The following is a 26113-nucleotide window of genomic DNA, read 5'->3' on the forward strand; positions in this document are numbered from 1 at the left end:
TGGGCTGCAGGGAGCAGGGTGGCGGCTCTGTAGGGGGCGCTGGGCTGCAGGGAGCAGGGTGGGAGCTCCGTAGGGGGCGCTGTGCTGCTGGAAACAGGGTGGGGGCTCAGCAGGGGGCGCTGTGCTGCAGGGAGCAGGGTGGGAACTCCGTAGGGGGCGCTATGCTGCAGGGAGCGGGGGGGGCTCCGTAGGGGGCGCTGGGCTGCAGGGAGCAGGGTGGGGGCTCCGTAGGGGGCGCTGGGCTGCAGGGAGCAGAGTGGGAGCTCCGTATGGGGCGCTGCGCTGCAGGGAGCAGGGGGGGCTCCGTAGGGGGCGCCGTGCTGCAGGGAGCAGGGTGGGGGCTCCGTAGGGGGCGCTATGCTGCAGGGAGCAGGGTGGGGGCTCCGTAGGGGGCGCCGTGCTGCAGGGAGCAGGGTGGGGGCTCCGTAGGGGGCGCTATGCTGCAGGGAGCAGGGTGGGAGCTCCGTAGGGGGCGCCGTGCTGCAGGGAGTTGTGGGGGAGGCAAAGCAGTGGTTTCTGTGCTCCAGAGATTGCGAAGGGGGCACTGTGCTACGGGGAGTGAGGGGTGCTCTGTTGAGGGCACTGTGCTGCGGGGAGCAGGGTGGGGGACTTATTTGGGGTTGCGCTTCCCTTGCAGTCAGTGCTAATCCAAGCAGAGCTGGGGACTAAACCCAGGTAGCCTGAGCCCCATCTAGGGCCTTGACCCAAGACCCTTGTTCCTCGTTTTTCCAGCTTTCCAAACACTTGGCAATAACAGACAGCATGAGGCAGCAGGTCCTTGTGGATTGGTCTTAGTGCTTCAATTCATGGCAACTGCCATGAGACAGTTTATAAACCATTCAGCCTCCCCCGGCTCTATTCACTGCATGCTGAGTTGTAATGGAACTGGCACCGAATGACAATAACCCCTTTCATCACAGTGTGTGATGGGCTCCTATACCAATTTATAAACAAGCCCCTTTGTGCTTTCTCCCATGCTGCCCTGTATGGTTGGCAGGAGCGCCCCGCAAACCTTCACAAAGCCAGCACATTTTCCACCTTCAAATCCTGCCACAAGGACTACAAAAATCTCGACAATGGTTATGCCGCTGGTCATCTGACAACCCACCATGCTGAGCGATGCTGTCTCATTGGCTGTTCCCTGGTGCTCCCCTGTCTGTCTGTATCCATCTGCGGTTGCTTGTCTTATGCTTAGTTCACACACTCATCTTTTTGTTCTGTGGGCCATGATCAGTAATGCAACCCCTATAACAACAGCTGTCTTCTCCTTCCACTTGTCTCTCCAGGCATGCCTAACCTTCCTCTCAGTGTGGTACCTGGGGAAATTCGGCGGTCTTCCCCTCTGAGCCTTCTCGGAAGAGAATTCATCACTGTCTTCATGCAGAACGGCTTACAACAAACACTCAACAGCGACTTCCGGCTACTTATCACCGCCTATGCCCCAGCCACATCGATCACCATCTCCATGAAGAAGCCGGCGCTCAGGGTGCCGGTCCTGGTGAATGCCGGCCAGACCGCAACAGTGATAATCCCACCCCACGCTGAGATGGTAGGGGCCAAAATCTTCGACAACACAGTCGTTGTCCGGGCTGACAATGATATCTCTGTCCTCTCTCTCAACTCCAAACCCAACTCGGTCGACACCACCCCCGTCTACCCGGTGCAGAGCTTGGGAACGGAGTATTACGTTGTCACACCGACCATGGGCACGGATCGCTATGGAGAGGTTGCCATTGTGGCCTGGGAGGGTCCAACCACAGTTGATGTGCACTTGAAAGGGGCTGTCATTTTCCAAGGAAAGACGCACCTCGGAGGGAGCAGGCTCACCATCAAGTTGGAGGCAAACCAGGCTGTCCAGCTGCAGAGCCCAGGAGACATATCTGGCACCAAAATCATTTCCCAGAGGCCTGTGGCTGTCTATGTTGGACACACTTGTGTGACAAGATTCAACCAGTGTGACCACGTGTCCGAGCAGCTCCTGCCTGTCTCCAGCTGGGGGACCACCTTCATCGTGCCCCCATTGCCCTTTGAGATGCAGTATGATATCGTCTACGTCTCCACCTCCCAAGCAACTGAGGTGGAAGTTCAAGTTGGGATGAGCAAGAGGAGCACGGGGCTGCTAGCTGGAAATGCTGTGCAGTACAAGATCCCTAGCTCCAATGCCTTGTTCTTCTCCGCTAGCGCTGGGATCCAAGTCATCTTCTTCTGCGATGGTGGGACCAAAGGAAACATCAGATACGACCCATTCTTCATGGCCATCCCAGCCGTCTCAAACTACTGCCAGTCCTATCACATCTACGGGCACAATGAGTTTGAGAACTACGCACTGATCATCGCCAAGACATCGGAGTCCGCGGGGGTCACCGTTGATAAGAGACCACTGCACAATGTCCTGTGGAGGCCAGTTCCAGGCACAGAATACTCTTGGGCTGAATACAGCCTTGGCAAAGAGTTCCAGGTCCATTACGTGGAGCACGCTAGCTCCCCCTTCGGCCTGCTGAGTGTTGGGATCGGAAACCAGAAGGCGTACGGCTCCCCAGCCATTTGTGCCAGCGGTGAGTATGGTGTCGTGGATTCTCTCCACCTCTCCCTTGATTCAGCCTCAGGATTGTTCTCTATAAATATGTCAGAGAGATAAACACCAGGGTTGGGGAGGAGTCATTTAAGGGTCAATGCTGGTACAAGAACAAATGACTATAAAGTGGCCATGAATAAGTTTAGGCTTGAAATTAAATGAAGGTTTCTAACCACCAGAGGAGTGAAGTTCTGGAACAGCCTCCCAAGGGGAGCAGTGGGGACAAAAAACCTCACTTGTTTTGAGACTGAACTTGATACGTTTATGAAGGGGATGGTATGATGAGAGTGCCCACAGTGGTGGGCTGCTAATAGTGACTGCTAATAGCAAGTATCAAAGGGGTAGCTGTGTTAGTCTGGATCTGTAAAAGCAGCAAAGAGTCCTGTGGCACCTTATAGACTAACAGACGTATAGGAGCATGAGCTTTCGTGGGTGAATACCCACTTTTTCGGATGCACGTAGTGGAAATGTCCAGAGGCAGGTATAAATATGCAAGCAAGAGTGAGTCAGGCTAGAGATAATGAGGATAGTTCAATCAGGGAGGATGAGGCCCTCTTCTAGCAGTTGAGGTGTGAACACCAAGGGAGGAGAAACTGCTTTTGTAGTTGGCTAGCCATTCACAGTCTTTGTTTAATCCTGATAGCAAATATCTCCAACGGCTGGTGATGGGACACTAGATGGACACTGAATCCGCTGCTGTGGCCTCTGCAGCACGGCGCCCCCTACTGAACTCCCTCCCCCAACCCCTGCAGAAGGGTGCCCACGACTGAACCGCCTGCCCCACCCGCTGCAGCACAGCGCCCCCTACTGAGCCGCCTTCCCTAAGCCTTGCAGCATGGCACCCCCTACTGAACCTCCTGCCCCATCCCCTGCTGCTCGGTGCCCCCTACTGAACCTCCTGCCCCATCCCCTGCTGCACGGTGCCCCCTACTGAATCTCCTGCCCCACCCCCTGCTGCTCGGTGCCCCCTACTGAACCTCCTGCCCCATCCCCTGCTGCTCGGTGCCCCCCACTGAACTCCTGCCCCATCCCCTGCTGCTCGGTGCCCCCTACTGAACCTCCTGCCCCATCCCCTGCTGCTCGGTGCCCCCTACTGAATCTCCTGCCCCATCCCCTGCTGCTCGGTGCCCCCTACTGAACTCCTGCCCCATCCCCTGCTGCTCGGTGCCCCCTATTGAACCTCCTGCCCCATCCCCTGCTGCTCGGTGCCCCCTACTGAACCTCCTGCCCCATCCCCTGCTGCTCGGTGCCCCCTACTGAACCTGCTGCCCCATCCCCTGCTGCACGGTGCCCCCTACTGAACCTCCTGCCCCATCCCCTGCTGCTCGGTGCCCCCTACTGAACCTCCTGCCCCATCCCCTGCTGCTCGGTGCCCCCTACTGAACCTCCTGCCCCATCCCCTGCTGCACGGTGCCCCCTACTGAACTCCTGCCCCATCCCCTGCTGCTCGGTGCCCCCTACTGAATCTCCTGCTCCATCCCCTGCTGCACGGTGCCCCCTACTGAACCTCCTGCCCCATCCCCTGCTGCACGGTGCCCCCACTGAACCTCCTGCCCCACCCCCTGCTGCTCGGTGCCCCCTACTGAACTCCTGCCCCATCCCCTGCTGCACGGTGCCCCCTACTGAACTCCCTGCCCCATCCCCTGCTGCTCGGTGCCCCCTACTGAACCTCCTGCCCCACCCCCTGCTGCTCGGTGCCCCCTACTGAACCTCCTGCCCCATCCCCTGCTGCTCGGTGCCCCCCACTGAACCTCCTGCCCCATCCCCTGCTGCTCGGTGCCCCCTACTGAACTCCTGCCCCATCCCCTGCTGCTCGGTGCCCCCTACTGAACTCCTGCCCCATCCCCTGCTGCTCGGTGCCCCCTACTGAACCTCCTGCCCCATCCCCTGCTGCTCGGTGCCCCCTACTGAATCTCCTGCCCCACCCCCTGCTGCACGGTGCCCCCTACTGAACCCCCTGCCCCAACCCCTGCTGCACGGTGCCCCCTACTGAATCTCCTGCCCCATCCCCTGCTGCTCGGTGCCCCCTACTGAACCTCCTGCCCCATCCCCTGCTGCACGGTGCCCCCTACTGAATCTCCTGCCCCATCCCCTGCTGCACGGTGCCCCCTACTGAACCTCCTGCCCCATCCCTTGCTGCTCGGTGCCCCCTACTGAACCCCATGCCCTGCCCCCTGCTGCATGGTGCCCCCTACTGAACCCCCTACCCCACCCCCTGTTGCTCGGTGCCCCCTACTGAACTCCTGCCCCATCCCCTGCTGCTCAGTGCCCCCTACTGAACCCCCTGCCCCATCCCCTGCTGCTCGGTGCCCCCTACTGAACCTCCTGCCCCATCCCCTGCTGCTCGGTGCCCCCTACTGAACCTCCTGCCCCATCCCCTGCTGCACTGTGCCCCCACTGAACCTCCTGCCCCATCCCCTGCTGCACGGTGCCCCCTACTGAACCTCCTGCCCCATCCCCTGCTGCTCGGTGCCCCCTACTGAATCTCCTGCCCCATCCCCTGCTGCTCGGTGCCCCCTACTGAATCTCGTGCCCCATCCCCTGCTGCTCGGTGCCCCCTACTGAACTCCTGCCCCATCCCCTGCTGCTCGGTGCCCCCCACTGAACCCCCTGCCCCATCCCCTGCAGCACAGCGCCCCCTACTGAACCTCCTGCCCTAACTCCTGCAACACGGCGCCCTCTACTAACCCCCTGCCCATCCCCTGCTGCACGGTGTCCCTTACTGAACCTGCTGCCCCACCCCCTGCAGCACTGTACCCTATTGAACCCCCTGCCCATCCCCTGCTGCACAGCGCCCACGACTGAGCCCTCTGCCCTGCCCCCTTCAGCATGACTCCCCCTACTGAACCCTCTGCCTCACCATCTGTAGCACGGCACCCACTACTGAGCCCCCTGAAGCACTGCGCCCCCTACTTAACCCCCACCCCGCCCCCTGTAGCACGGCGCCTGCTAGTGAGCCTATCACCACTATCTCCTGTGGCACCATGTCCCTCTACTGAGCCCCCTGCCCTGCTTCCTACAGCACTGTTATTTTTACACCCACTCTCTGCTTCGCCTTGGCTGCTGAGATCTTCCTGGCTCCTATGCCAGAAGCGTTGGCTGCAGACACGCAGAGAACAGTGAATATTGTGCATGACCTTTCCTTGTCTGCATATGGGAATTAATTCCCTGGCCCATCTCTGTTGGCTCGTACAGCATCCTGCAAGGTGGATAATGCACTGGGTGCTGCTCACATGAACGAATCCATCTGTAGCTCTCACTGTCTCTAGGCAGGTTATTTAGTTCACTGCAATCTCCCCCTCTCTGACCCCCTGACAGTCCTGCCTTGCCCTGAGAACAGCCACTATGAGGCCTGTGGGAACGCCTGCCCAGCCAGCTGCTCTGACCGAACTGCTCCCTCCTCCTGCCGGGAGCCCTGCGTGGAGACCTGCCAGTGTGACGATGGTTACATCCTGAGTTCTGGCCAGTGTGTCCCCGTGGAGAGCTGCGGATGTGACTACAATGGCCGCTACTACAAACCCAACGAGGAGTTCTGGGCCGATGAGAACTGCCGCTCTCGATGCAGGTGTGACCCCAGCCTAGGCACGGTGGTTTGCCAGGAAACCAGCTGCAAGAGCAATGAGCGATGTGTCATTGTGAACGGTACCCGCCGCTGTAAGGCGACTACCTACTCCACCTGCATAGGTACTGGAGACCCTCACTACACCACCTTCGATGGGAAGAAGTTTGATTTCATGGGCACCTGCATCTACCAGTTCGCGGCTCTCTGCTCTGAGGACCCCACGCTCACCCCGTTCAATGTCAAAGTGGAGAACAACCACCGCGGCAGTAAGGCCGTGTCCTACACCAAAACGGTGACCTTAGAGGTCTACAACGTGACCATCAGCATGAGCCAGGATCATCCACGCAAGATGCAGGTAGGGATGCAGAGGCACTATTGGAATCACTTGCAGGGCTGAAAACTTGCTGTCTAGTCTATATCCAGGAAACACAACCCAGGTGGTTTCCATCTTCCCATACCAGAGTTTGAACTAGTTGAATATTTTCACATACAAATATTTGGTTGAAAAATAACCTATTTTCGGTGGGAAGAAATTCATGAAAATGATTAAATTTGGGGTGAAATTATTTCGTTTTTGGAAAACGTTTGACGGGCACTAGAAATGCAAACTGGATCCACTTTGTTTTTCATCTTCCTTTCTTTTTTATTGTCACGTTTGGTCCCCTTTGTTTCAGGTTGCTCAGCCCCACTGCCACTGTCTGCCACTGTCATAGAGTCATTGAAATGTGGGGCTGAGTGGGACCTCGAGAGGTCCACCTGAGTCAACCTTTTGTTTCAAAGTGTCATTTTGAAATGATGTTCCAAATGTTTTGTTCAACCTGATCAAACGTGCTGGGGGTTCGTTTCGGTAAGAAAACCTGGCAGTTCAGTTGCGGTTTAAAACCAATCTAATTTGGGGGGTATTTTTTCGATTCAGCCGCCGAACACTGCTGTTAACACTCAGAGGAGAATCTACCCGAGTGTTTGATCCAGGGGCGGCTCTAGGCACCAGCAAAGCAAGCACGTGCTTGGGGCAGCCCATTTGCAGGGGCGGCAGGGATCCAGCCTGGGAGCTGAGAACCAACAGGGGGCCCTGGGCGCTGTAGTTCCTTGGTTAGCTCCCTGCCTAGAGAGCCAGCCGTGGAGCAGGGAAAGAACTACATTTCCCAGCATTCCCTTGGCCACTACCAACAGGAAAGAGGGGGAGGGAGTGAGGAAGCTGAGACCTCATGCTGCAGCCTGCTGTGAATGGAGAGCTGCACTGGGAGTAGGGGGGACCATATTTTAACATTCAAAAAATAGGACACTTCACGGGGAGGGAGGGTAGCCCCACCCTGCCCCCATCCACTCCCTCCGACTGCCCCCCACAGAAACCCCAACCCATCCAACCCCCCATCCCCTGATCACCTCCTCCCAGGACCCCTGCCCCAACTGTCCCCCAGTACCCCACCCCCTATCTAAGCCCCACTGATCCTTGTCTCCTGATTGCCCCCTCCTGGGCCCCCACCCCCTATCTAAGCCTCCCTTCTCCTTGTCCCCAACTGCCCCCTCCTCAGACCCCCCACAACTTCTCCCCTAGGACCTCGCCCCCTACCTGTCCCCTGACAAACCCCCGGGACTCCCATGCCTATCCAACTGCTGCCTGTCCTCTGACTGCCCCCCTGAACCCCTGACCCATCTAACCTCCCCCTTCTCCCTGCCCCTGACTGCCCCCCCAAACCTCCACCCCATCCAACCCCCCCCCGCTCCCTGTCCCTTGATTGCTCCCCTGGAACCTCCTACCCTTCTCCAACCCCCCCAGCCCCCTTACCGTGCCACTCATACCAGTCTGTCTGGCTTCGAGCAGCGCCAGACACGCTGGTGCATACATGCTGTCATGCTCCCCTGTGGAGCCACAGCCGCCCCCCAGCACCTGCCTTCCAGATTTGAACACCTCAAAATTCAGGGGTGCTCAAGCTCAGTTTGGGCAGCTGTTACTTCATTTCTCCCAAATCAAATATACTGATCCACTGTAACTTGCTGTAGAAAAAGTAGGATAAAATTGAGCACGAAATGCTTCCCAGTGGTTATTAGGACTGGAATTGCTATTTTCAACAGCCATTGCCTTTTGTTTGTTTGTTTGTTTGTTTGTTTGTTTGTTTGTTTGTTTGTTTGTTTAAAAGGAAGACAGTGATATCGCATTGGCAAATTCCCCATAGAAAGAAAGAGTGCAACAAAAGAATAATAAAGGCATCTCAACTTTTCCTCATTTATGTAGGACAGTCTTATAATATGCATCCAGACATCCTCCAATCACACAAGCTGAAAATTGTTCCACTTTACTGCAGTTCTGTAACCATATGGGAACCAATCCTGTCTGTGTTCTGTGCACATCTAAAATTCCTGCTGAATGACCCACCCTGGGAGCAAGTTACTAGTGACCCAGGGCTGCGGTGGAAGGAGGGTGCAGGGGAGGGGAGCCCAGGGCTGGGGCAGCAGGAGGTGTGTGTGGGGGGGCAATGGTGAGGGGGTAGGGGGGAGCCCAGAGCTGGGGTGGCAGGGGGGTGCAGGTGGGGGGGGAGCCCGGGGCTGGGGCAGCAGGGGGGTGCGGCGAGGAGCCCAGGGCTGGGACGGGGGGCAGCCAAAAATTTTTTTGCTTGGGGCGGCAAAAAACCTAGAGCCGGCTCTGGTTTGATCCAAATGTCCAAGCTCCTGAGTTCTGCAGCCCTTGTGCCATCAGCAAAATTCTTTGTCTTCGCCCTGACACCCTGGAGTAGAGGAGAGGCTAGCCACGTCGTTTCAGCAAACTCTGAGGTCCCAAATGGTGCCCTCAGTTGTTATACCCTGTTTGAGGGTTCACGAGAGGAAGACAGCCCTATTATTTCTATTAGACGTCCCAAATGAGCTCCTAGGTTTCAGCTCTCTCCATTTCTCTGTTGTTTCTATCAATATCCAGTAGCTGGTGCCAAGCTGTCCTGCAGTGGCTCCAGAACATGAGTACCAACCTCAGGCAGACTGCTAAGAACCAGGCACAGACCACAAACTGGTTGTGAGTTCTGTACTTAGATTTCACCCATCAAGTGTAAACTCCTCACACACTACAACAGCCTAACCATGGAGTCACAGCCAGTCCCTGTGGGTACTCCAGTCTGTCTGCTACCTTGTGATAGATGGTCCCTTACACCAAAAATCACAACCACATTCAGGCTACTGCCACTCCCAAAGGACCTGTCACTTATCCCAGGTAGCCAATCCTATAATAAACTATCTAAAGACTTATTATAAAGGAAACCAAGGAGTTATTGACAAGGTTAAAGCAGGTAAACATAGATACAACGAGTTACAATCTTAAATTTCAAAAGGTAATAGAAGCTGTTGTAATAAGCAAGCTCTATGTCCTCTAGGCTAAGCGAACCCAGGCTAAGCACTGGGGATCTCTTGCTTATACCTAGTAAACCTTGCCCCTCAGAGTCCAAGCAGCATAAAGATACAGGTCCTTCTTTTTAGGGGGTAACCTCCTTTACAGATTCAGCTGATGGGAAGAATCCATTTGCATGACTCACCTTCGGGGGAGTGGGGGGAGGACAGGGCGGGTGCCAAAGAGCAGAGCAACAAAGTCTTTTGTTCTCTTAATCATTACACAATAGTCCGTGTGGTGTCAGTGGGCCTTCCCTGTTGGCCAGCACCTTTTGTTGGAGACCAGCACTTCACACTAGTTAATGTCTCTCTCATGTCTGGTGATTTACACAGTAACAGAGGCTCACACTGCAAATGCTCAAATATTGCCTTACAATATGGGATATAGATGCTATAGGTGAGATTAACGCAGGCAGCAACTCACAAGAATTCAATAGAGTCTAAATACTCAACACATTCTTATAATTCTATCACCTCTTTTACCAATACCAACACTCTGGTGAACCAGACTGATTCCAGCTACATATGTGTCAGTATTCAACTGAGGCTTGGGGACTTTGGCATGATCTGCCAGCATCGCACCTCCAGTGACGGGGGCTCCATGACCTCCCTTGGAATCCTATTGTAGAGCTTAACACCCCGTATTTTTCCTAATATCTAACCTCAATCTCCCTGCTCCAGATTAAGCCCATTGCGTTTTATCCTACCTTCCATGGACATGTAGAACAATCCATCCCCGTCCTCTTTATAACAGTTCTTACCATATTTGAAGATTTCAGAGTAGCAGCCGTGTTAGTCTGTATCCGCAAAAAGAACAGGAGTACTTGTGGCACCTTAGAGACTAACAAATTTATTAGAGCATAAGCTTTCGTGGACTACACACCATATGCATCCGAAGAAGTGGGCTGTAGCCCATGAAAGCTTATGCTCTAATAAATTTGTTAGTCTCTAAGGTGCCACAAGTACTCCTGTTCTTTTTGCATATTTGAAGACTATCAGGTTCCCCCTCAGTCTTCTTTTCTCAAGACTCAACATGTCCAGTTTTTTACACAGGAGGATGGGAGCATGAAGCAGCCAAACTACAACTCCCAAGAGTCACCACCATCGCACTTTGGCATAGAAGTACTTCACATTTCGATTTTTCACAGAAAACTTGAAATTTTCCCTGTGGAGTTAAAAAAAGAAAATGTGATTGGTTCTATGCTGGCTCCTAGATAAACTTCTTGGAGCTCCCTGTGCAAAGAGTTTTATGAAACATTCAGTTCTGGAAGTAGGTGGTCCAGGCTGCTCCATCTAAGGGTATGTGGAAGTATTGCAAGCTCCATGCATGCAGGAATAGACCATTGACTGTCCACGCCATGTCTTTTCCAGGTGGATGGTGTTTTCGTGGACCTGCCCTTCTCCCACCAGCACAAGTTCAAGGCCTACATCAGTGGTGTTCATGGTTTCATCAAGACTGACTTCGACCTGAGAGTGAGCTTCGACTGGTACAGCTATGCCAGGGTCATCATACCCAATACGTACGCCAACGCTGTCTGCGGCCTCTGTGGCAATGCCAATCAGGACCCCAGCGATGATCTGACCATGAAGAATGGAACTCAGACATCTGATGAGATTCAGTTCGCCGACAGCTGGAAGGTTGGTGACGTCCCGGGGTGCTCGGACAGCTGCACCGGGGACTGCTCAGTCTGTAGTGAGTCTCAGAAACAAACCTACAAGGGAGACCAGTACTGTGGGGTCCTCATCCGACAGAACGGGCCATTCAGACAGTGCCACGGGGCCATCGACCCAGCCCCCTTCTTTGATGATTGTGTCTTTGACACCTGCCAGTACAAGGGTCATCGTGATACTTTGTGCAGCGCAATCAGTGCCTATGTGACAGCCTGCCAGGCCAGGGACATCCGGATAGGGCAGTGGAGATCGGCCTCATTCTGCAGTAAGTGTCACTTCCTGAACATGTTGCTATAAGTTTAATATAATCACAAACTGGCCAGCGAGCACATGCACCAGCACCCTCTGCTGGGTAGAATCAGAACTGCTCACCCATGTGTCATAGGCAAAGCCTTTCAAAAAACAGGGGGAGTGGGGACATGTAATAAAAAAACCCTAAATATTCAAAAAGAAGAACAGGAGTACTTGTGGCACCTTAGAGACTAACAAATTTATTAGTCTCTAAGGTGCCACAAGTACTCCTGTTCTTTTTTGCGGATACAGACTAACACGGCTGTTACTCTGAAACCTAAATATTCAAGTTTGTTTGCATTTTGCAGGGCTCATAATGTAACAATTTTCCATTTTTCCAATTTTCTTTGTGATTTTTATTAGAATTTTGGACATTTCAAAATTTCATTTTTCCTTCTGTCTTGATCTCCTTTTGTTCTCTGTTTTTAGTCACAGTGCAATTAAATGAATTATAGCCAGGTTGTTTTTCTCCACTTTTCTTGTTTTCTTTTTTCCCCCTTTTATTACTCTGAAAATTTCAAAACTGCTCACGAGTCACAGAGTTTCATTTTTACTCTTTTTTCAAAGTGGAGGAAGTTTTGAAAAGTGGAATAAGGAAAAATGAGAAAAATGGCAGGGGGGGTGGGGGTGGGAAAGACACCAAGTTAGACGTTATTCCTTGTACTGTATTCACTGGCAAAACAGGAAAGTCAAAGATCTGACTATTTGAATTGTCAACATTTTCAATTTTAATGAAAAATTGGAGAATTTTCAAAAACTGAAAGCTTTTTCTGAAAGCTTTTGGTTTCAAGAAAAACAACAACAACACTGTTTCATCCAAATCAAGTTTTGAATGGACAGTTTTAACCTATTCTAAGGAAGTCTCTTAATTCTTAGATGTGTCCAATGCTTTGATCTCTCTTGCTAATATGGCAGTTTGACCTCCTGGATAAATCAAAACCTCCAGCAGTTTTGAGCTAACACAAGTCCAAAAAAACCCAAAATCTCATGCCTGACAGTCCGTCACTCCACGACATCAACAGAAGGGGAAAAAATAAAAGTAGTCAGGAATTTTCTCCAAAAAATGTTCGTTTGTTGGAAAAGTTAGTTTGTCAAAACAAAAACTATTTGAGAAAAAGAAAAGAAGCAGAGTACTGAAATTGTCCAAACATCTTGTTTTAACATTTTTGAAATCAAAACTTTTATTTTCTTGAGTCAAAATGACTTTTTGTTCTGAAATCTTATACTAAAAAACCTAAAAATGTTTATTTTTTTAAAAAGGTCAAAATCTAAATGAAACATTTTGAAATGGTCAAACCAGCATCTTTCGAGTGACCGGATCAGAAATGGTTTCAGATTATTGCACTGTGACAATGCTAAACATTTCAGCTTTTTGCACCATTTCAAAAAGGGCCAAAATTCAGAATCTCAAACTCTTGTGGGAGGGAAAAAATTGTTTTCTGCCCAGCGTTAGAGAAAACATTGACTGTGATTTCAAAAATCAGATAAATCTAGTAGAGGACCACAGCCACATGACAATAACTGGCTAGGCATATGGTGATTTCATGGTGTCATGAAGCGGAAGAGTTAAAGCACTTTGGTTGTCCTAACTGTTCATTTCCATGCCTCCGCACCTTTGGGTTGCTTTTCAGTTTAGCTTTAACTCTCAATTTCCTGGGTTTACAATGCCTGGTGGTAGGATAATTGCAACACCCCTGTAATGCATTTTACCTTAAATTACTGATATGTATTCTCAGCCTTAGCACCATTTAACAAGTTTTGGCTAGAAACTGATATTATTGTCGCTGTTGTTGTTGACTGCACCCTGCTCTAACCATTAGACTCTGCTCCACTCCCAAAGCTGGGGAGAGACCTTAGGTGTCCTGGCTCCCAGCCCCCCTGCTCTAACCCACCAGACCCCACTTCCCTTCCAGAGCTGGGGAGAGAACTCAGGAGACTGGCTCCCAGCCCCACTGCTCTAACCCACCAGACCCCACTGCCCTCCCAGAGCAGTAGGCACCACGTCTTTTCCCAGACTTCTTCGTGTTAACAGAGATCTGCATGCTCAATCCAATGTTTCCTGCAGGTCTCACCTGTCCCCGGAACTCTCACTACGAGTTCTGTGGGAGCAGCTGTCCTGCCACCTGCCACAGACCCTCGGCTCCAGACAAATGCGAGGAGCCCTGTGTGGAAGGGTGTTTCTGCGATGCCGGATTCATCCTCAGCGGAGACCGGTGCATCCCCATCACGCAGTGTGGCTGTGTGCACGAGGGCAGGTACTACCAGAAGGGAGAGGAGTTCTACACCAGCGCCTCCTGCCAGGAGCGGTGCCGGTGCCAAGGCAACGGGGTCGTCGAGTGCCAGGCAGCCTCCTGCGGAGCCAATGAGGAGTGCAGGGTGGAGAACGGAGTCCTGGGCTGCCACTCCATGGAGTATGGAACCTGCGTAGTCTCCGGTGACCCTCACTACATCTCATTTGATGGACGGGCCTTCGACATCCAGGGCTCCTGCGCTTACACCTTAGCCAAGGTCTGCAGCAGTGACCCCCGGCTGGTGGAATTTTCCGTGGTGGTTGAGAACGAGAGCACCGGCGGTGGCCGTGTGGCTCAGACGCGGGCGGTGGTGGTCTCTGTGCATGGTTACACCATCTCTCTGGAGAGGGGAAGGAAGTGGAAGGTGGCGGTAAGTCCCTGCTTGAGATTAGTCTCCTTGAAGCCAAGTGAGTGACTCACACCATTTGTGATCCTGACATGTGTGTGTGTGTGTGTGTGTAAACAGGAAACCGCTGCTGAGTCCTCACTAGTGACGGGTGAATTTCCCTCTCATTGGCACAGGTGGGTGGAGAGCTCTACACCCTCCCACTGACAATGGACAACGGGAAACTTCGGATCAACCAGGAAGGGAACAACATCATTGTCCAGTCTGCCTCTGGCCTCCAAGTCTTTTATGACACTGCCTCCTACCTCCTAGTGTCCATCCCCAGCACCTACAAGGGACACATGTGCGGCTTGTGCGGCAATTTCAATGGTGACAAAAACGATGACTCCCTGCTGCCCAATGGAAAGAGCACCCAAAGTTTGAGCGAGTTTGTCATTTCCTGGAAGGTGCCTGTTGATGGTGCCATGTGCTCCGATGGCTGCGGTGAGAGATGTCCCATCTGTGATGGGGCCCAGACAGCACCGTACCAGTCCGAGAGCTCCTGTGGGCTGATCAGAGCCACCTCAGGTCCCTTCAGAGATTGTCACTCGCTGGTCAGCCCTGCCACGTACTTCAACCACTGTCTCCACGACATGTGTGCTACCAACGGGACGGGAGAGACCCTCTGCCAGAGCCTCCAGGCCTATGCGGCCGCGTGCCAGACCACTGGGGCCAAGATCAGAGCCTGGAGAACAGCCTCCTTCTGCCGTGAGTTTATAGAGCAACCTACAGCCCTGGTCTTTCCATTGGCTTCATTTCAAGCCCATTAGCCCCCAGAAGATTTTTTTTCCTGATGGCAACTTAGAGCTCAGGTTTATTATATCTTGGAGTGTTTGTGGCCCCTCTGTAGCCACGTCATCTGCAGCATGCCTGATTGCAATTTACGCACCTGTGTTTTTGATTGGTTTTGTCCAGCCAGACCACCCTTGGGTCAGATCTCCATGGGTCTTTGGGTCAGGACTGGAAGAACGTTGGTGACCCAATGGGGGAAACACTGTCCTCTGGCTCTGACTCCAATGTCTGGTGCTCTGGGACACTGCACTGCAGTAAATGCTACGGTTAAGCCATATCTGAAGTGATCCCACCACTGAGTCAACCCCCCGCAGCACCCAGCACTGAGCTAGGTGGCACTGTGCTAGACAATGTAACTATGTCTCCAGTGGAAATTATTTTTAAACCTTCACTCCATCCTCTTTCTCTCTTGCTTCTCTCTCTCCAGCCCTTGCTTGCCCACTCAACAGCCACTATGAGCTGTGCACCAAGTCCTGCGATTTCACCTGTGCTGGCTTGTCTGCCCCTGCTCAGTGCACCCAGAGATGCTTTGAAGGCTGCCAGTGCAACACTGGCTACATGTTCGATGGGGAGGAGTGCGTGTCCATGGACAGGTGCGGCTGCATGAACGATGGACGCTACATCAAGGTGGGTCCTGGCTGTTCTGTGCAGTTGGTGCCCTCAGAGCCTTAGAATAACAGGGCAGAACTGGTAAAAAGTGTATGAGTTTTCTAAGAGTTTCCAGTGGACTCCACCAATAGAGAACAGATTTCATTAGTATGCTTCAGTCTTCACGGCTGAGGATGTTAGGGAGATTCCCAAACCTGAGCCGTCCTTTCTAGGTAACAAATCTGAGGAATTGTCACAGATTGAAGTGTCCCTAGAGGAGGTTTTGGAATGAATTGATAAACTTAACAGTAACAAGTCACCAGGACCAGATGGCATTCACCCAAGAGTTCTGAAGGAACTCAAATGTGAAATTGCGGAACTATTAACTATGGTTTATAACCTGTCCTTTAAACCAGGTTCTGTACCCAATGACTGGAAGATAGCTAATGTAATGCCAATATTTAAAAAGGGCTCTAGAGGGGATCCCAGCATTTACAGACCGGTAAAAGGAAATTGTCTTACTAATCTATTAGAGTTCTTTGAAGGGGTCAACAAACATGTGGACAAGGGGATCCAGTGGACATAGTGTACTTAGATTTCCAGGAAGCCTTTGACAAAGTCCCTCACCAACGGCTCTTACATAAATTAAGTTGTCATGAGATAAGAGGGAAAATCCTTTCATGGATTGAGAACTGGTTAAAAGACAGGGAACAAAGGGTAGGAATAAATGGTAAATTCTCAGAATGGAGAGGGGTAACTAGTGGTGTTCCCCAAGGATCAGTCCTAGGACCAATCCTATTCAACTTATTCATAAATGATCTGGAGAAAGGTGTAAATAATGAGGTGGCAAAGTTTACAGATGATACTAAACTGATCAAGTTAGTTAAGACCAAAGCAGACTGTGAAGAACTTCAAAAAGATCTCACAAAAGTGATTGGGCAACAAAATGGCAAATGAAATGTAATGTGGATAAATGTAAAGTAATGCACATTGCAAAAAATAACCCCAACTATACATACAATATGATGGGAGCTAATTTAGCTACAACTAATCAGGAAAGAGATCTTGGAGTCATTGTGGATAGTTCTCTGAAGACGTCCACGCAGTGTGCAGCGGCGGTCAAAAAAGCAAACAGGATGTTAGGAATCATTCAAAGAGGGATAGAGAATAAGACGGAGAATATCTTATTGCCCTATATAAATCCATGGTACGCCCACATCTTGAATACTGCGTACAGATGTGGTCTCCTCATCTCAAAAAAGATATACTGGCATTAGAAAAGGTTCAGAGAAGGGCAACTAAAATGATTAGGGGTTTGGAACGGGTCCCATAAGGAGAGATTAAGGAGGATAGGACTTTTCAGACTCCTCCTTGGAAAAGAGGAGATTAAGGGGGGATATGATAGAGGTATATAAAATCATGAGTGGTGTGGAGAAAGTGAATAAGAAAAAGTTATTTACTCATTCCTATAATATAAGAACTAGGGGCCACCAACTGAAATTAATGGGCAGCAGGTTTAAAACAAATAAAAGGAAGTTCTTCTTCACACAGCACACAGTCAACCTGTGGAACTCCTTGCCTGAGGAGGTTGTGAAGGCTAGGACTATAACATGGTTTAAAAGAGAACTAGATACATTTATGGAGGTTAAGTATATTAATGACTATTAGCCAGGGTGGGTAAGGAATGGTGTCCCTAGCCTCTGTTTTTCAGAGAGTGGAGATGGATGGCAGGAGAGAGATCACTTGTCCATTACCTATTAGGTTCACTTCCTCTGGGACACCTGGCATTGGTCACTGTCGGTAGACAGGATACTGGGCTGGATGGACCTTTGGTCTGACCCAGTATGGCCATTCTTATGTTCTTATGACAGACTAGGTTTCATTTTTCCATCTTCATTTCTTGGTCTTTAATTTTGGTTTATGGTTCTCATTCTGTTCAGATGTCATTTCCGTGGCCTGTCATCATGATCTGTCATTGTTGCCCTCCTTCTTGACTGTGGTTGTTCAACACCTTCTTCTGTTATCTTTTCCTTCTTTCTTTGGTCATCATGCTTATCCTTTATATGTTTCCCTCTACTTTGCCTGCCTTGTCTATTTAAATGTTAAACTCTTTGGGGCGTGGGCTCTCTCACTGTATGTTTGTACAGTGTCTGGCACAATGAGGCCTCATTCTTGACTGGCCCCTAGGCACTACCATAATAAATACAAAATAATTGTCCTTGTTTCTTGAGTCATGTCCATTGTCTTTTGTCTTTTCCTTCTTTCTTGGGTCATTGACATTATTCCTTGTCTTTTCCTTCTTTCTTCAGTCAGCACTGACATCCTGTGTCTTCCTTATTTCTGTAAAAGTCACTATCATCCTTTAATTGCTTGTTTCCTTGATCTTCACAGTCATCCTTTGTACTTTCCTTCTTCCTTTGATTGATATCCTTTTTGATTGACACCATCATTCTTTGAAGTTTCCGTGTTTCTTTGATCCTCACCATTCTCCTTTATCTTCTCCTTGTTTCTTGGGTCATTGCCTTTGTCTTTCTGTTCTTTATTTGGTCATTCTCTTCATCCTTTGTCTTTCCCCATCTGGTCTTTCGTCTCCTCTTGGTGAGAGTTTCCCTAGGTATTCTGACACTGTTGCTGTTGATCTTGGGAGGCTAATATCTGACCTAACAGAAAGTTTTAGAAAGTTGTTTATTTTGGAATTTCCCTCAGTCCAGGGAGAATGTCATCTCCAGTGACTGCTCAGAGAAATGCACTTGCCACCCATCAGGTGGGCTCATCTGTGAGAAAAACAGCTGCACCACTGGCAAGATCTGCTTGCTCAGGGATGGGATGCATGGATGCGTGGAGCAGGAAGGCCGGTGCATGGTCTCTCCGGGCGCTTACCTCACCACCTTTGATGGTGCCAAGGGGAAACTCCTCTACAGTGGGACGTACAAAGTGGCCTTGCTCTGTGACGAGAGCTCTCCTGCCTGGTTCAAGGTGGTGGTAGACATCAGCAGTTGCACCAATGACGGAATACCAGCTTGTGCGGCCATCTTTGTTTTTTTCCGAGAAGCTCTTATCACTGTGAACAATAACATGGAGACCTGGGTAAGAGGGGGCCGGTTGGAACATGCTGAGCCAAGGGGGCAAAAGCTTCCTACATCAGTTGGAGCCCAAGTGAAAAATCCTTCACTCTGATCTAGTGTCTCCAAGGCCTTGATAACTATTAGTGAATTAATCCCCATAACCCCTACCTGGGACTAAAGTAAGGGGCAGGAGGGGGAAAATACCAGAGCTTGTTGGGAATCTTCAGACAAAATGTTTTTTTTCATCAGGAAATATCAATTTGTCAAAACCGAATCTGTTTGGGAGGGTCAATTTCAATAAATCTCCCAATTCAAAAAACTGTTGAAAAATCTGTAAAGAAATTGTTGAAACGTCCCATTTTGACCTTTTCTAAATTACAAGTTTCGGTTTTCAGTTCAAAACAACTTCTCATTTAGAAATGTTAGTTAATTTATAAAAACAAAAAAAGTTTAAACATTTTTAAAAATCAAAACGAATCATTTCAAAATTATGGAAATGAAACATTTCAGTTGATCTGATCCAAAACAATTTTCAGATTATCAGGTTTTTTTTCAACATTTTGACTTTTCTTCCCATTTGAGGATGGCAAAAAATGTCAAAATCTCAATTATTTTCATGGGATGGGAAAACAATTTCCCTCTCAACTCTAGAAAATACAGATCCCTGTGTCTGCTGAAAGAAAAGGACATGGCCCTATCTCTCTCTAGCTCTTTGAGCAGTGGTTGGACTAGATGACCTGCTGAGGTCCCTTCCAATCCTGATAGTCTATGATTCTATGAAAGTACCCTTCCCTATTGCTCTCGGAGAATGTAAGGAGATCTCCCACTATGGTTTCAATCTGCTTTGACCATTGAATGGGACAGGCCTTAGTATCCCCAGAAACAGAGGCATAAACTGATCAAATGTCTTGCCAAGGTCAAATAGAGAGTCAGCTGAGCACTTGGGAATAGAACCCAGGAGTCCTGACTACAGGCTGTTCTTGCTCTAACCACCAGACCCTTCCCAGAACCCAGAACAGAGCCCAGGAGTCCCCCTGCAGCTGCATCCACTAGATCTTATTCTAGACCCCGTTGACTTGTAACATGGTCCATGGACTCCAGCTCAGTCCCTGCTGTTCCATCTCACTCACCCCCACATCCCCCAGTTCTCCCCCAGGGGGCGGCGAGATGTATGGGCCCGTGGTGCCCGGGCTCCAGCAATATTCAGGGCCTGGGGGCCCAGCTCCAACAATGTTTGGGGCCGGGTCTCTCCCCCAGCCCCACTTGCTGCCCCCCCACACTCCCCCCCCCCCCCGCCGGGGCCCCAGAGCACCCCTGCCTCTGCCCTGCAGCTCTGCCGGCTCCCAGAATCAACTGCTGCTGCAGGGTCCTAGTGCCCCCGTCCACTAGTGGCAGGGCAGGCTGCCCTTCCCCTGCCCTTCTGCCTTGGACCCTTCCCTTTTCCGGCAGGACCCTCCACCAACACAGGGGGTCTCCCCACCCATGCTCCTGCCCCACGCTGGGCAAGGGGCAGCCCCATCCCCCACCCCCAATGAGGCTACAGTGAGGGGCAGCAGCAGGGGAGGAGGTGCACATGTGATGGACCCCCCCCCCCCCCCGGCACGCACCACAGGGGAGTCAAGAGAGCTTCTTCGACCTTAGAGGGGTCCTAGGAGCACGTGGAGTGACAGTGGTGTGGGGTCAGTGTGCTGCCAGGGGGAGAGGGGGGCCCCTCCCCCAGAGCTCACTGCTGCCGGTGCGGAGAGGGCTGGGGGAAGTTCTCCTCTGCACCTCAAACTCATCCCTAGCCCTGCCCCACCCCAGAGCCTGCATCCCCAGCCAGATTCCTCACCCCCCGCACCCCACCCTCTGCCCTAGCCCTGAGCCCCTTCCTGCAGCATGAACCCCTCATCCCCAGCCCCACCCACAGTCCTCACCCCACACCCCAGCCCTCTGCTCTAGCCATGAGCCCCCTCCCACACCTCAAACCCCTCATCCCCAACCCAACTCCACAGCCCTCACCCCTGCACCCCCTTCCATACCCAAACTCCCTCCCAGAGCCTGCACCCCCTCCTCCTTCCCACACACCTCCTCCTGCCCCCAAACTCCATCCCAGAGCCTGCACCCCTCACCCCCTCCTGCACTCCCACCCCTTGCCCCAGCCCAGAGCCTATACCCAAACTCCATCCCAGAGCCTGCACCCCCACCCCCTGCCCAAGCCCGGAGCCTGCACCCAGCACCCAAACTCCATCCCAAAGCCTGCACCCCAGATCCCCTCCCCCACCCAAACTCCCTCCCAGAGCCCAACCTCTCACCCCTTCTGCACCCAAACTCCCTCCCAGAGCCTGCACCCCTCCTGTACCCTAATCCCCAGCCCCAGCCCAGGGCCTGCACCCCAGACCTCCTCCCCCCACCCAAGCTCCCTCACAGAGCCTTAGGCAGGTGGGGGGTGGAGATTGCAGGGGCAGAGTTTTGCGGGGGTGGGTTCTGGGCACCACCAAAATTTCTACAAACCTGCCACCCTTGCTCTCCCCTGACCTCTCCATCTGTGCTTTCCAGGTGAATGGGCGCTCAGTGCAGCTCCCGGCAAAAGTCTCCGATGCTGTGTCTGTGATCAAGTCTCAGGGCGGCGTGGCTGTGGTCCAGGCCTCGGGGATGCAAGTTCTGTTCAGCCCCAGTGGGGAGGTGACGCTGAGGGTGGACAAGAGCCTGGCTAACAAGCTGTGCGCACCCTGTGGGAACTTCAACGGCGACGTCTCCGATGACCTGCGGCTGCCCAGCGGGAAAATCGTGGGGAGCATCGCTGAGGTCATTGATGCCTGGAAGGCCAGGGACTTTTTAGAATGGTGAGTGGCTCTGCAGATGCGGCTTGTTCAGTCAGTGCCTAGCAATGACTGCTTGTAGTTGGGATACAGAGTTGGGCTGTTGTATAAACCCTGGGTATTAGCAGAGTGTAGGGACAATCCTGTCCTGGGACTAGCAGGCTGTAGTAGAAGGGGGTTCAATGGGGCTTCTTTGTCTTTTTTGATTCTGTCCACAGTGACTGACACACAAAGGCAAGATGCTTCTCTAGATGGTAAGTGACCTGCTCTTTCTAATACATCACGGCGTCAGCTCTGCATACATCTGATGGTTTAACTGGGCTGGTTTCATCAACTCTAATTGCTTTACAATAAAGTTTTCTGTGATTTAATTTCCTAGGTTTTTATTAATGGGTCGGAGGCTGGGCAAAAGGTTGGAATTGATCTATGAAGGGAATAAAAGGGAGAATAGAGTCAACCCATTTAATTGTAAATGTCTTTTTGACCAAACTAGAAATTTCCATGGACAATTTTTGCTTTGGTCAAAATTGTTTGGGTAATTTAGGAAAAATGTTCGAAACTAACCTAACTGAAACATGATTAAAAAGGTTATTTTGTTTGGAGGCCATTTTTTCCCGTTTGGTTATTTTATCCCTTTCTGTTCCGCTTCTACTGGAAAAATGGGGAAAAAGGGAGGAGTAAAAAAACAAAAAGAAACAAAATATTTGCATTTGAAATGGAATTAAAAAAATTGAATTTTTTCTTTGAAAAAATTCCCAGAAATTTTTTGAAACAAAATGGGTTTCTTTTGTGATTTTTTCATTTAAATTAAAATGTAATTTTAGTAGGAGAGCCCCTGATGACAGATTATTTTATTCATCAGCAATAGGACATCAACAAACCTCTTTCCCATTGTAGGGTAAAATCAGATGGAATAGCATAGAGCCTGACAGAGAAATCTTATATGTTCACCTAGTCCCTCAAGCTTATTTGCACATAGTCTATCATATCTAGGGGGCGTAGGACTGGACAGGACCTCCTGGGTCATTGAGTCCAGTCCCTGCTATCACAGGCCAACATGTCCTATAATTCATAAATGTATTAAGCTCCATCTAACACTAGTTAGGTTGTTTGCCCTCATTCCTTCCAAAACGTCACTCCCCTAGAAATCTCCTACTAATTTCGAGCCTAAATTTGTTCATGTCCATTTTATCCCCATTTGTTCCGGTGCCAACATTGTCCTTTAGTTTCAATAGCTCCTCCCGCTCCCTGATGTTTAGTCCTTGATGCATCTACAGAGGGCAATCATATCCCCTCTCATCCTGTGTTTGAAGCTAAAGAAACCAAGCTCTTTCAGTCTCTGCTCATAAGATAGGCTCCATTCCCCCTGATCATCCTCACACCCATCTTCTGCACCTGTTCCAGTTTGAACTGATCTTTCCTGAGCAGGGGTAACCAGAATTGGACACAGTATTCCAGATGAAGTCTTCCCAATGCCTTATACAGTGGCGCTAATACTTCCCAGGTTTATGTGCATGACCCATCAGCATCAGTATTAGTAATGGAATGTCAAGTCGGAGATGGTATTATCTCAATGTATGGCATTTATGAGCTCATTCCTGGTATTGGGTCCAGTTCAGAGGTCCACACTTGAAAAAGAGATGCTGACAACTTGAAAAGGTTCAGAAAAGAGCTACAAGAGAAGAGGTGGACGGGAAATATTTCCTGTCCTGCAAAACTTCTCAAGATTTAAAAAAATTTCCCATTCCGCATTGAGACAAAACCAAGACCTTTCAAAGTGTTTCATAGAGAGAAAACTTCTCCCTAGAATACCCAGTAGCCTGGTGGTTAAGACACTTGCCTGCAAAATAGATGACCCCTGTTCAAGTCTCCGCTCTGTCGTTCTCCAGCATCCCAGGTGACTGCCCTCCCCACCAGGCTCTTGGCTATTCTGGGGCGGATCTTTTTCTGGTTTTGGCCAGAAATTCCATCCTGGACCTGAGAAAACGATCTCAACAAAAAATGTGTTGTTACTGGTTCATTCCCGTGAAAAGTTTTGGTTTTGGCTGGTCGGCATTTTCTGAAGAAAACCTGTTTTGTCATAAAGTTCCTGACCAGTTCTGCACGAGAATGATCCACAGTCAGGAAATCCCGCCCTAGAGCGAGAGACTAAAGGAGCTGCATCTATCTCACTTATCCAACAAAGGCTAAGAGGTGACTTAATCATGGTTTGTAAGGACCTCCTCTAGAAGGAGTAGATTTCTGACCAGAGAGGGCTCTTTGATCCAGTAGAAAAAGGCAGAATGAGATCCAGGGGTTGAAACCTGAAGCAAGACAAGTTTAGGCTAGAAATAAGGCACAGATTTTAACAGTGAGCAGAATTAACTGTTGGAACATCTGACCGAGGGGTGGGACAGACTGTCCTTTACTTGCAGTCTTTGGGTCAAGACTGGAAGTCTTTTTAAAAGCTATGCTATCGCTCTAACAAGAAGTTATGGGATTGATGGAAAAATTACTGGGTAAGATTCTCTGGCCGGTTCTAGCCAGATCAGACTAGATAATGGCCCTAGAATCTATGAATCATGCTTATTTGTACACATGCTTATGCACACACAGTATCTATTTTACAAGCATACACCCGTTGTGCTTTTACACACATGGCCCATCAAGCTTATGTGTACGGCACATAACTTTTAGATGCATGAGCATATGATGTATCTGTGCAGCACTTAACGTTTATCCACTGGTTCATAAAAGTTCAGTTGCGATGAAAAATGGCGAAAAATTATCAGAAATCCACCCCCCTCCCCAATTTATTTGTTACCACAAATCTATTCAAGATAAACCTCACTAGTAAATCTTGCATGGATAGACAACTTGTTTAAAAGATGTGTCAACAAAGAAAGATTCCAAGGGCAGCTTTTAGCAAGAGTACAATCTCAAAGGCTTTTGATTAGAAATACACTGTACGTAGAGAAACGAAACAAAAATGTTACAGAAAATTCAAACTACACTAAAAGAACTTTATGTTTCCACAATCAAACCCTCAAAAAGTTAGGAAATGCCAGCATTAAGGTTGCCTGTGTAATCTTAATTCAGTCCCCTTGTGCATATGCATTAGGATCTTTAATTCCATGATCACAGACAATTTGTACCTGGTCTTTCAATGCCCAGATTGGACCTGCTCAGGGATGAATCAGGGTTGTGTAGTGATAGAGGCTGTTGTCTGTAGGACCCCTGGCCTCATTGATGGCAGAAGTTGGAAGGTGTGCACTATTTGAAGGGTGTCCTTAGGCCTACCCAAAACTAAAGGCCCTCCCCCTCGACCACTATGTCCAGGCTCCAATTAATTACGGGGGATTGGAAGGTTTGTAGAGCATAAGGCAGGGGCCTGAAGGAAAAGAATAGAGCGTCTTGTGGTGTGAATGCTGCCCCAGAGAACTGGATTCTATCCCTGCCTCTGCCTATCTGATGTAAGCCACTTAACCCATAGTTCTCCTAGTAGGTCACTAACTCCGGGTTTCTCATTTTCTGGGTGTCTAATTTGAGACCTTGGGTCTGATTTGCAGAGATGCTGCACACTCCCAACTGTGATTGAGGTCAAGGGCAGCTGGGCTTTGACCGTAGACAGAGCTATGGAAATGCTAAGCACTCTGGAAAACCATCTCAAATTGGACATCCAGAATTAGTAGACACTTTAGTAGACACTGGGGGCGAGGGAGGAGGGGTGGCTGGGGAGCAAGATGGCACCAGTGCTAAGAGGGCATCTGGTCACAAGGGTTGGATGTGGTGTTACACCACGTATTCAGGGAACTGGGATCGTCTGCCTCCCAAACTGGATCTAACTGGTGCAGAGTCCTGGGGGTGGGAGGGGAAGCAATGCCAGAATCTTTGCCTCCCCTTCCTGGGGCGAGCTGGGTAGACAGAGCCAGCTCAGGGGCGTGGGGAGAAGCAGAGCGGTCTAAGCGGCCAAGAGAGTCCCAGGAGGACGTACAGAGGGACTCTGTTACAAGGAGGCAGCCAGGGCATCCGTCCCAGCTCATGCCCGGACATGTTTTCTCTTCTAGCCACGCTTCTAACATCGTGTGAGCTGACCTGGAAACTACGTTGGTCCCTGCACATTAGACGGCGCCAGCGTGGGTTTGGCCCAGGAATTCCCACTACACAGAGTGCTGGAGGCAGGTGGGACTCACCGGGCCATGTGTGTGGCTGAAACCCTGGGCTGATGTTTACAGAGCTGAGTGAGGGAATTGGGTGCACCACGTTCCCAGTGATGTAGTGGCTGTTATATATGTGTGCATCCCTGCCTGCCCTGCCCATTTGTTTGGGAGTATGTGCCCTCTCTAGAGACTAGCCCAAAAAGATAAATAAAAGCTTCAAGTTTAGGGAGAACTGGTGGTAATTCTCTTTGTGCTCAAGTGACAGAGGCCTATTTTTGGAGCTGAAGATCCCGAGTTCTGCTTCCCATGCTTGGCTAACAGCCAGCATCTCTGGTGTCTGTCTGCAGTCAGCCCTGGTTCAGTAAAAGTAGTCCATCACAGAAGGTGTAGTTCATCACATGACAGGTAGCTAGAGAGAGGAGGATAGAACAGGCGAATCAGGAGATCTGGAAAAAGAAGAACAGGAGTACTTGTGGCACCTTAGAGACTAACAAATTTATTAGAGCATAAGCTTTCGTGGACTACAGCCCACTTCTTCGGATGCATAAAAGTGGGCTGTAGTCCACGAAAGCTTATGC

General features: G+C 50.4%; 1 protein-coding gene across 1 annotated transcript in view; it reads left to right on the plus strand.

The window, feature by feature from the left end:
• The window catches only part of LOC128826913 (IgGFc-binding protein-like), a 119290-nt gene extending 93428 nt beyond the window's left edge, over positions 1-25862 (plus strand). Inside the window, exons 34-41 of the mRNA XM_054010466.1 lie at positions 5894-6492; positions 10884-11448; positions 13540-14135; positions 14288-14858; positions 15370-15569; positions 18237-18617; positions 21134-21420; positions 25443-25862. Coding sequence (XP_053866441.1) covers positions 5894-6492; positions 10884-11448; positions 13540-14135; positions 14288-14858; positions 15370-15569; positions 18237-18617; positions 21134-21420; positions 25443-25464 — 3221 coding nt within the window. The 3' untranslated portion in view covers positions 25465-25862. The remainder of the gene's footprint in view (positions 1-5893; positions 6493-10883; positions 11449-13539; positions 14136-14287; positions 14859-15369; positions 15570-18236; positions 18618-21133; positions 21421-25442) is intronic.
• Positions 25863-26113: the final 251 nt, after the last annotated feature.

This window comes from Malaclemys terrapin, chromosome 21 (assembly GCF_027887155.1).
Source record: "Malaclemys terrapin pileata isolate rMalTer1 chromosome 21, rMalTer1.hap1, whole genome shotgun sequence".
NCBI lineage: Eukaryota > Metazoa > Chordata > Testudines > Emydidae > Malaclemys > Malaclemys terrapin.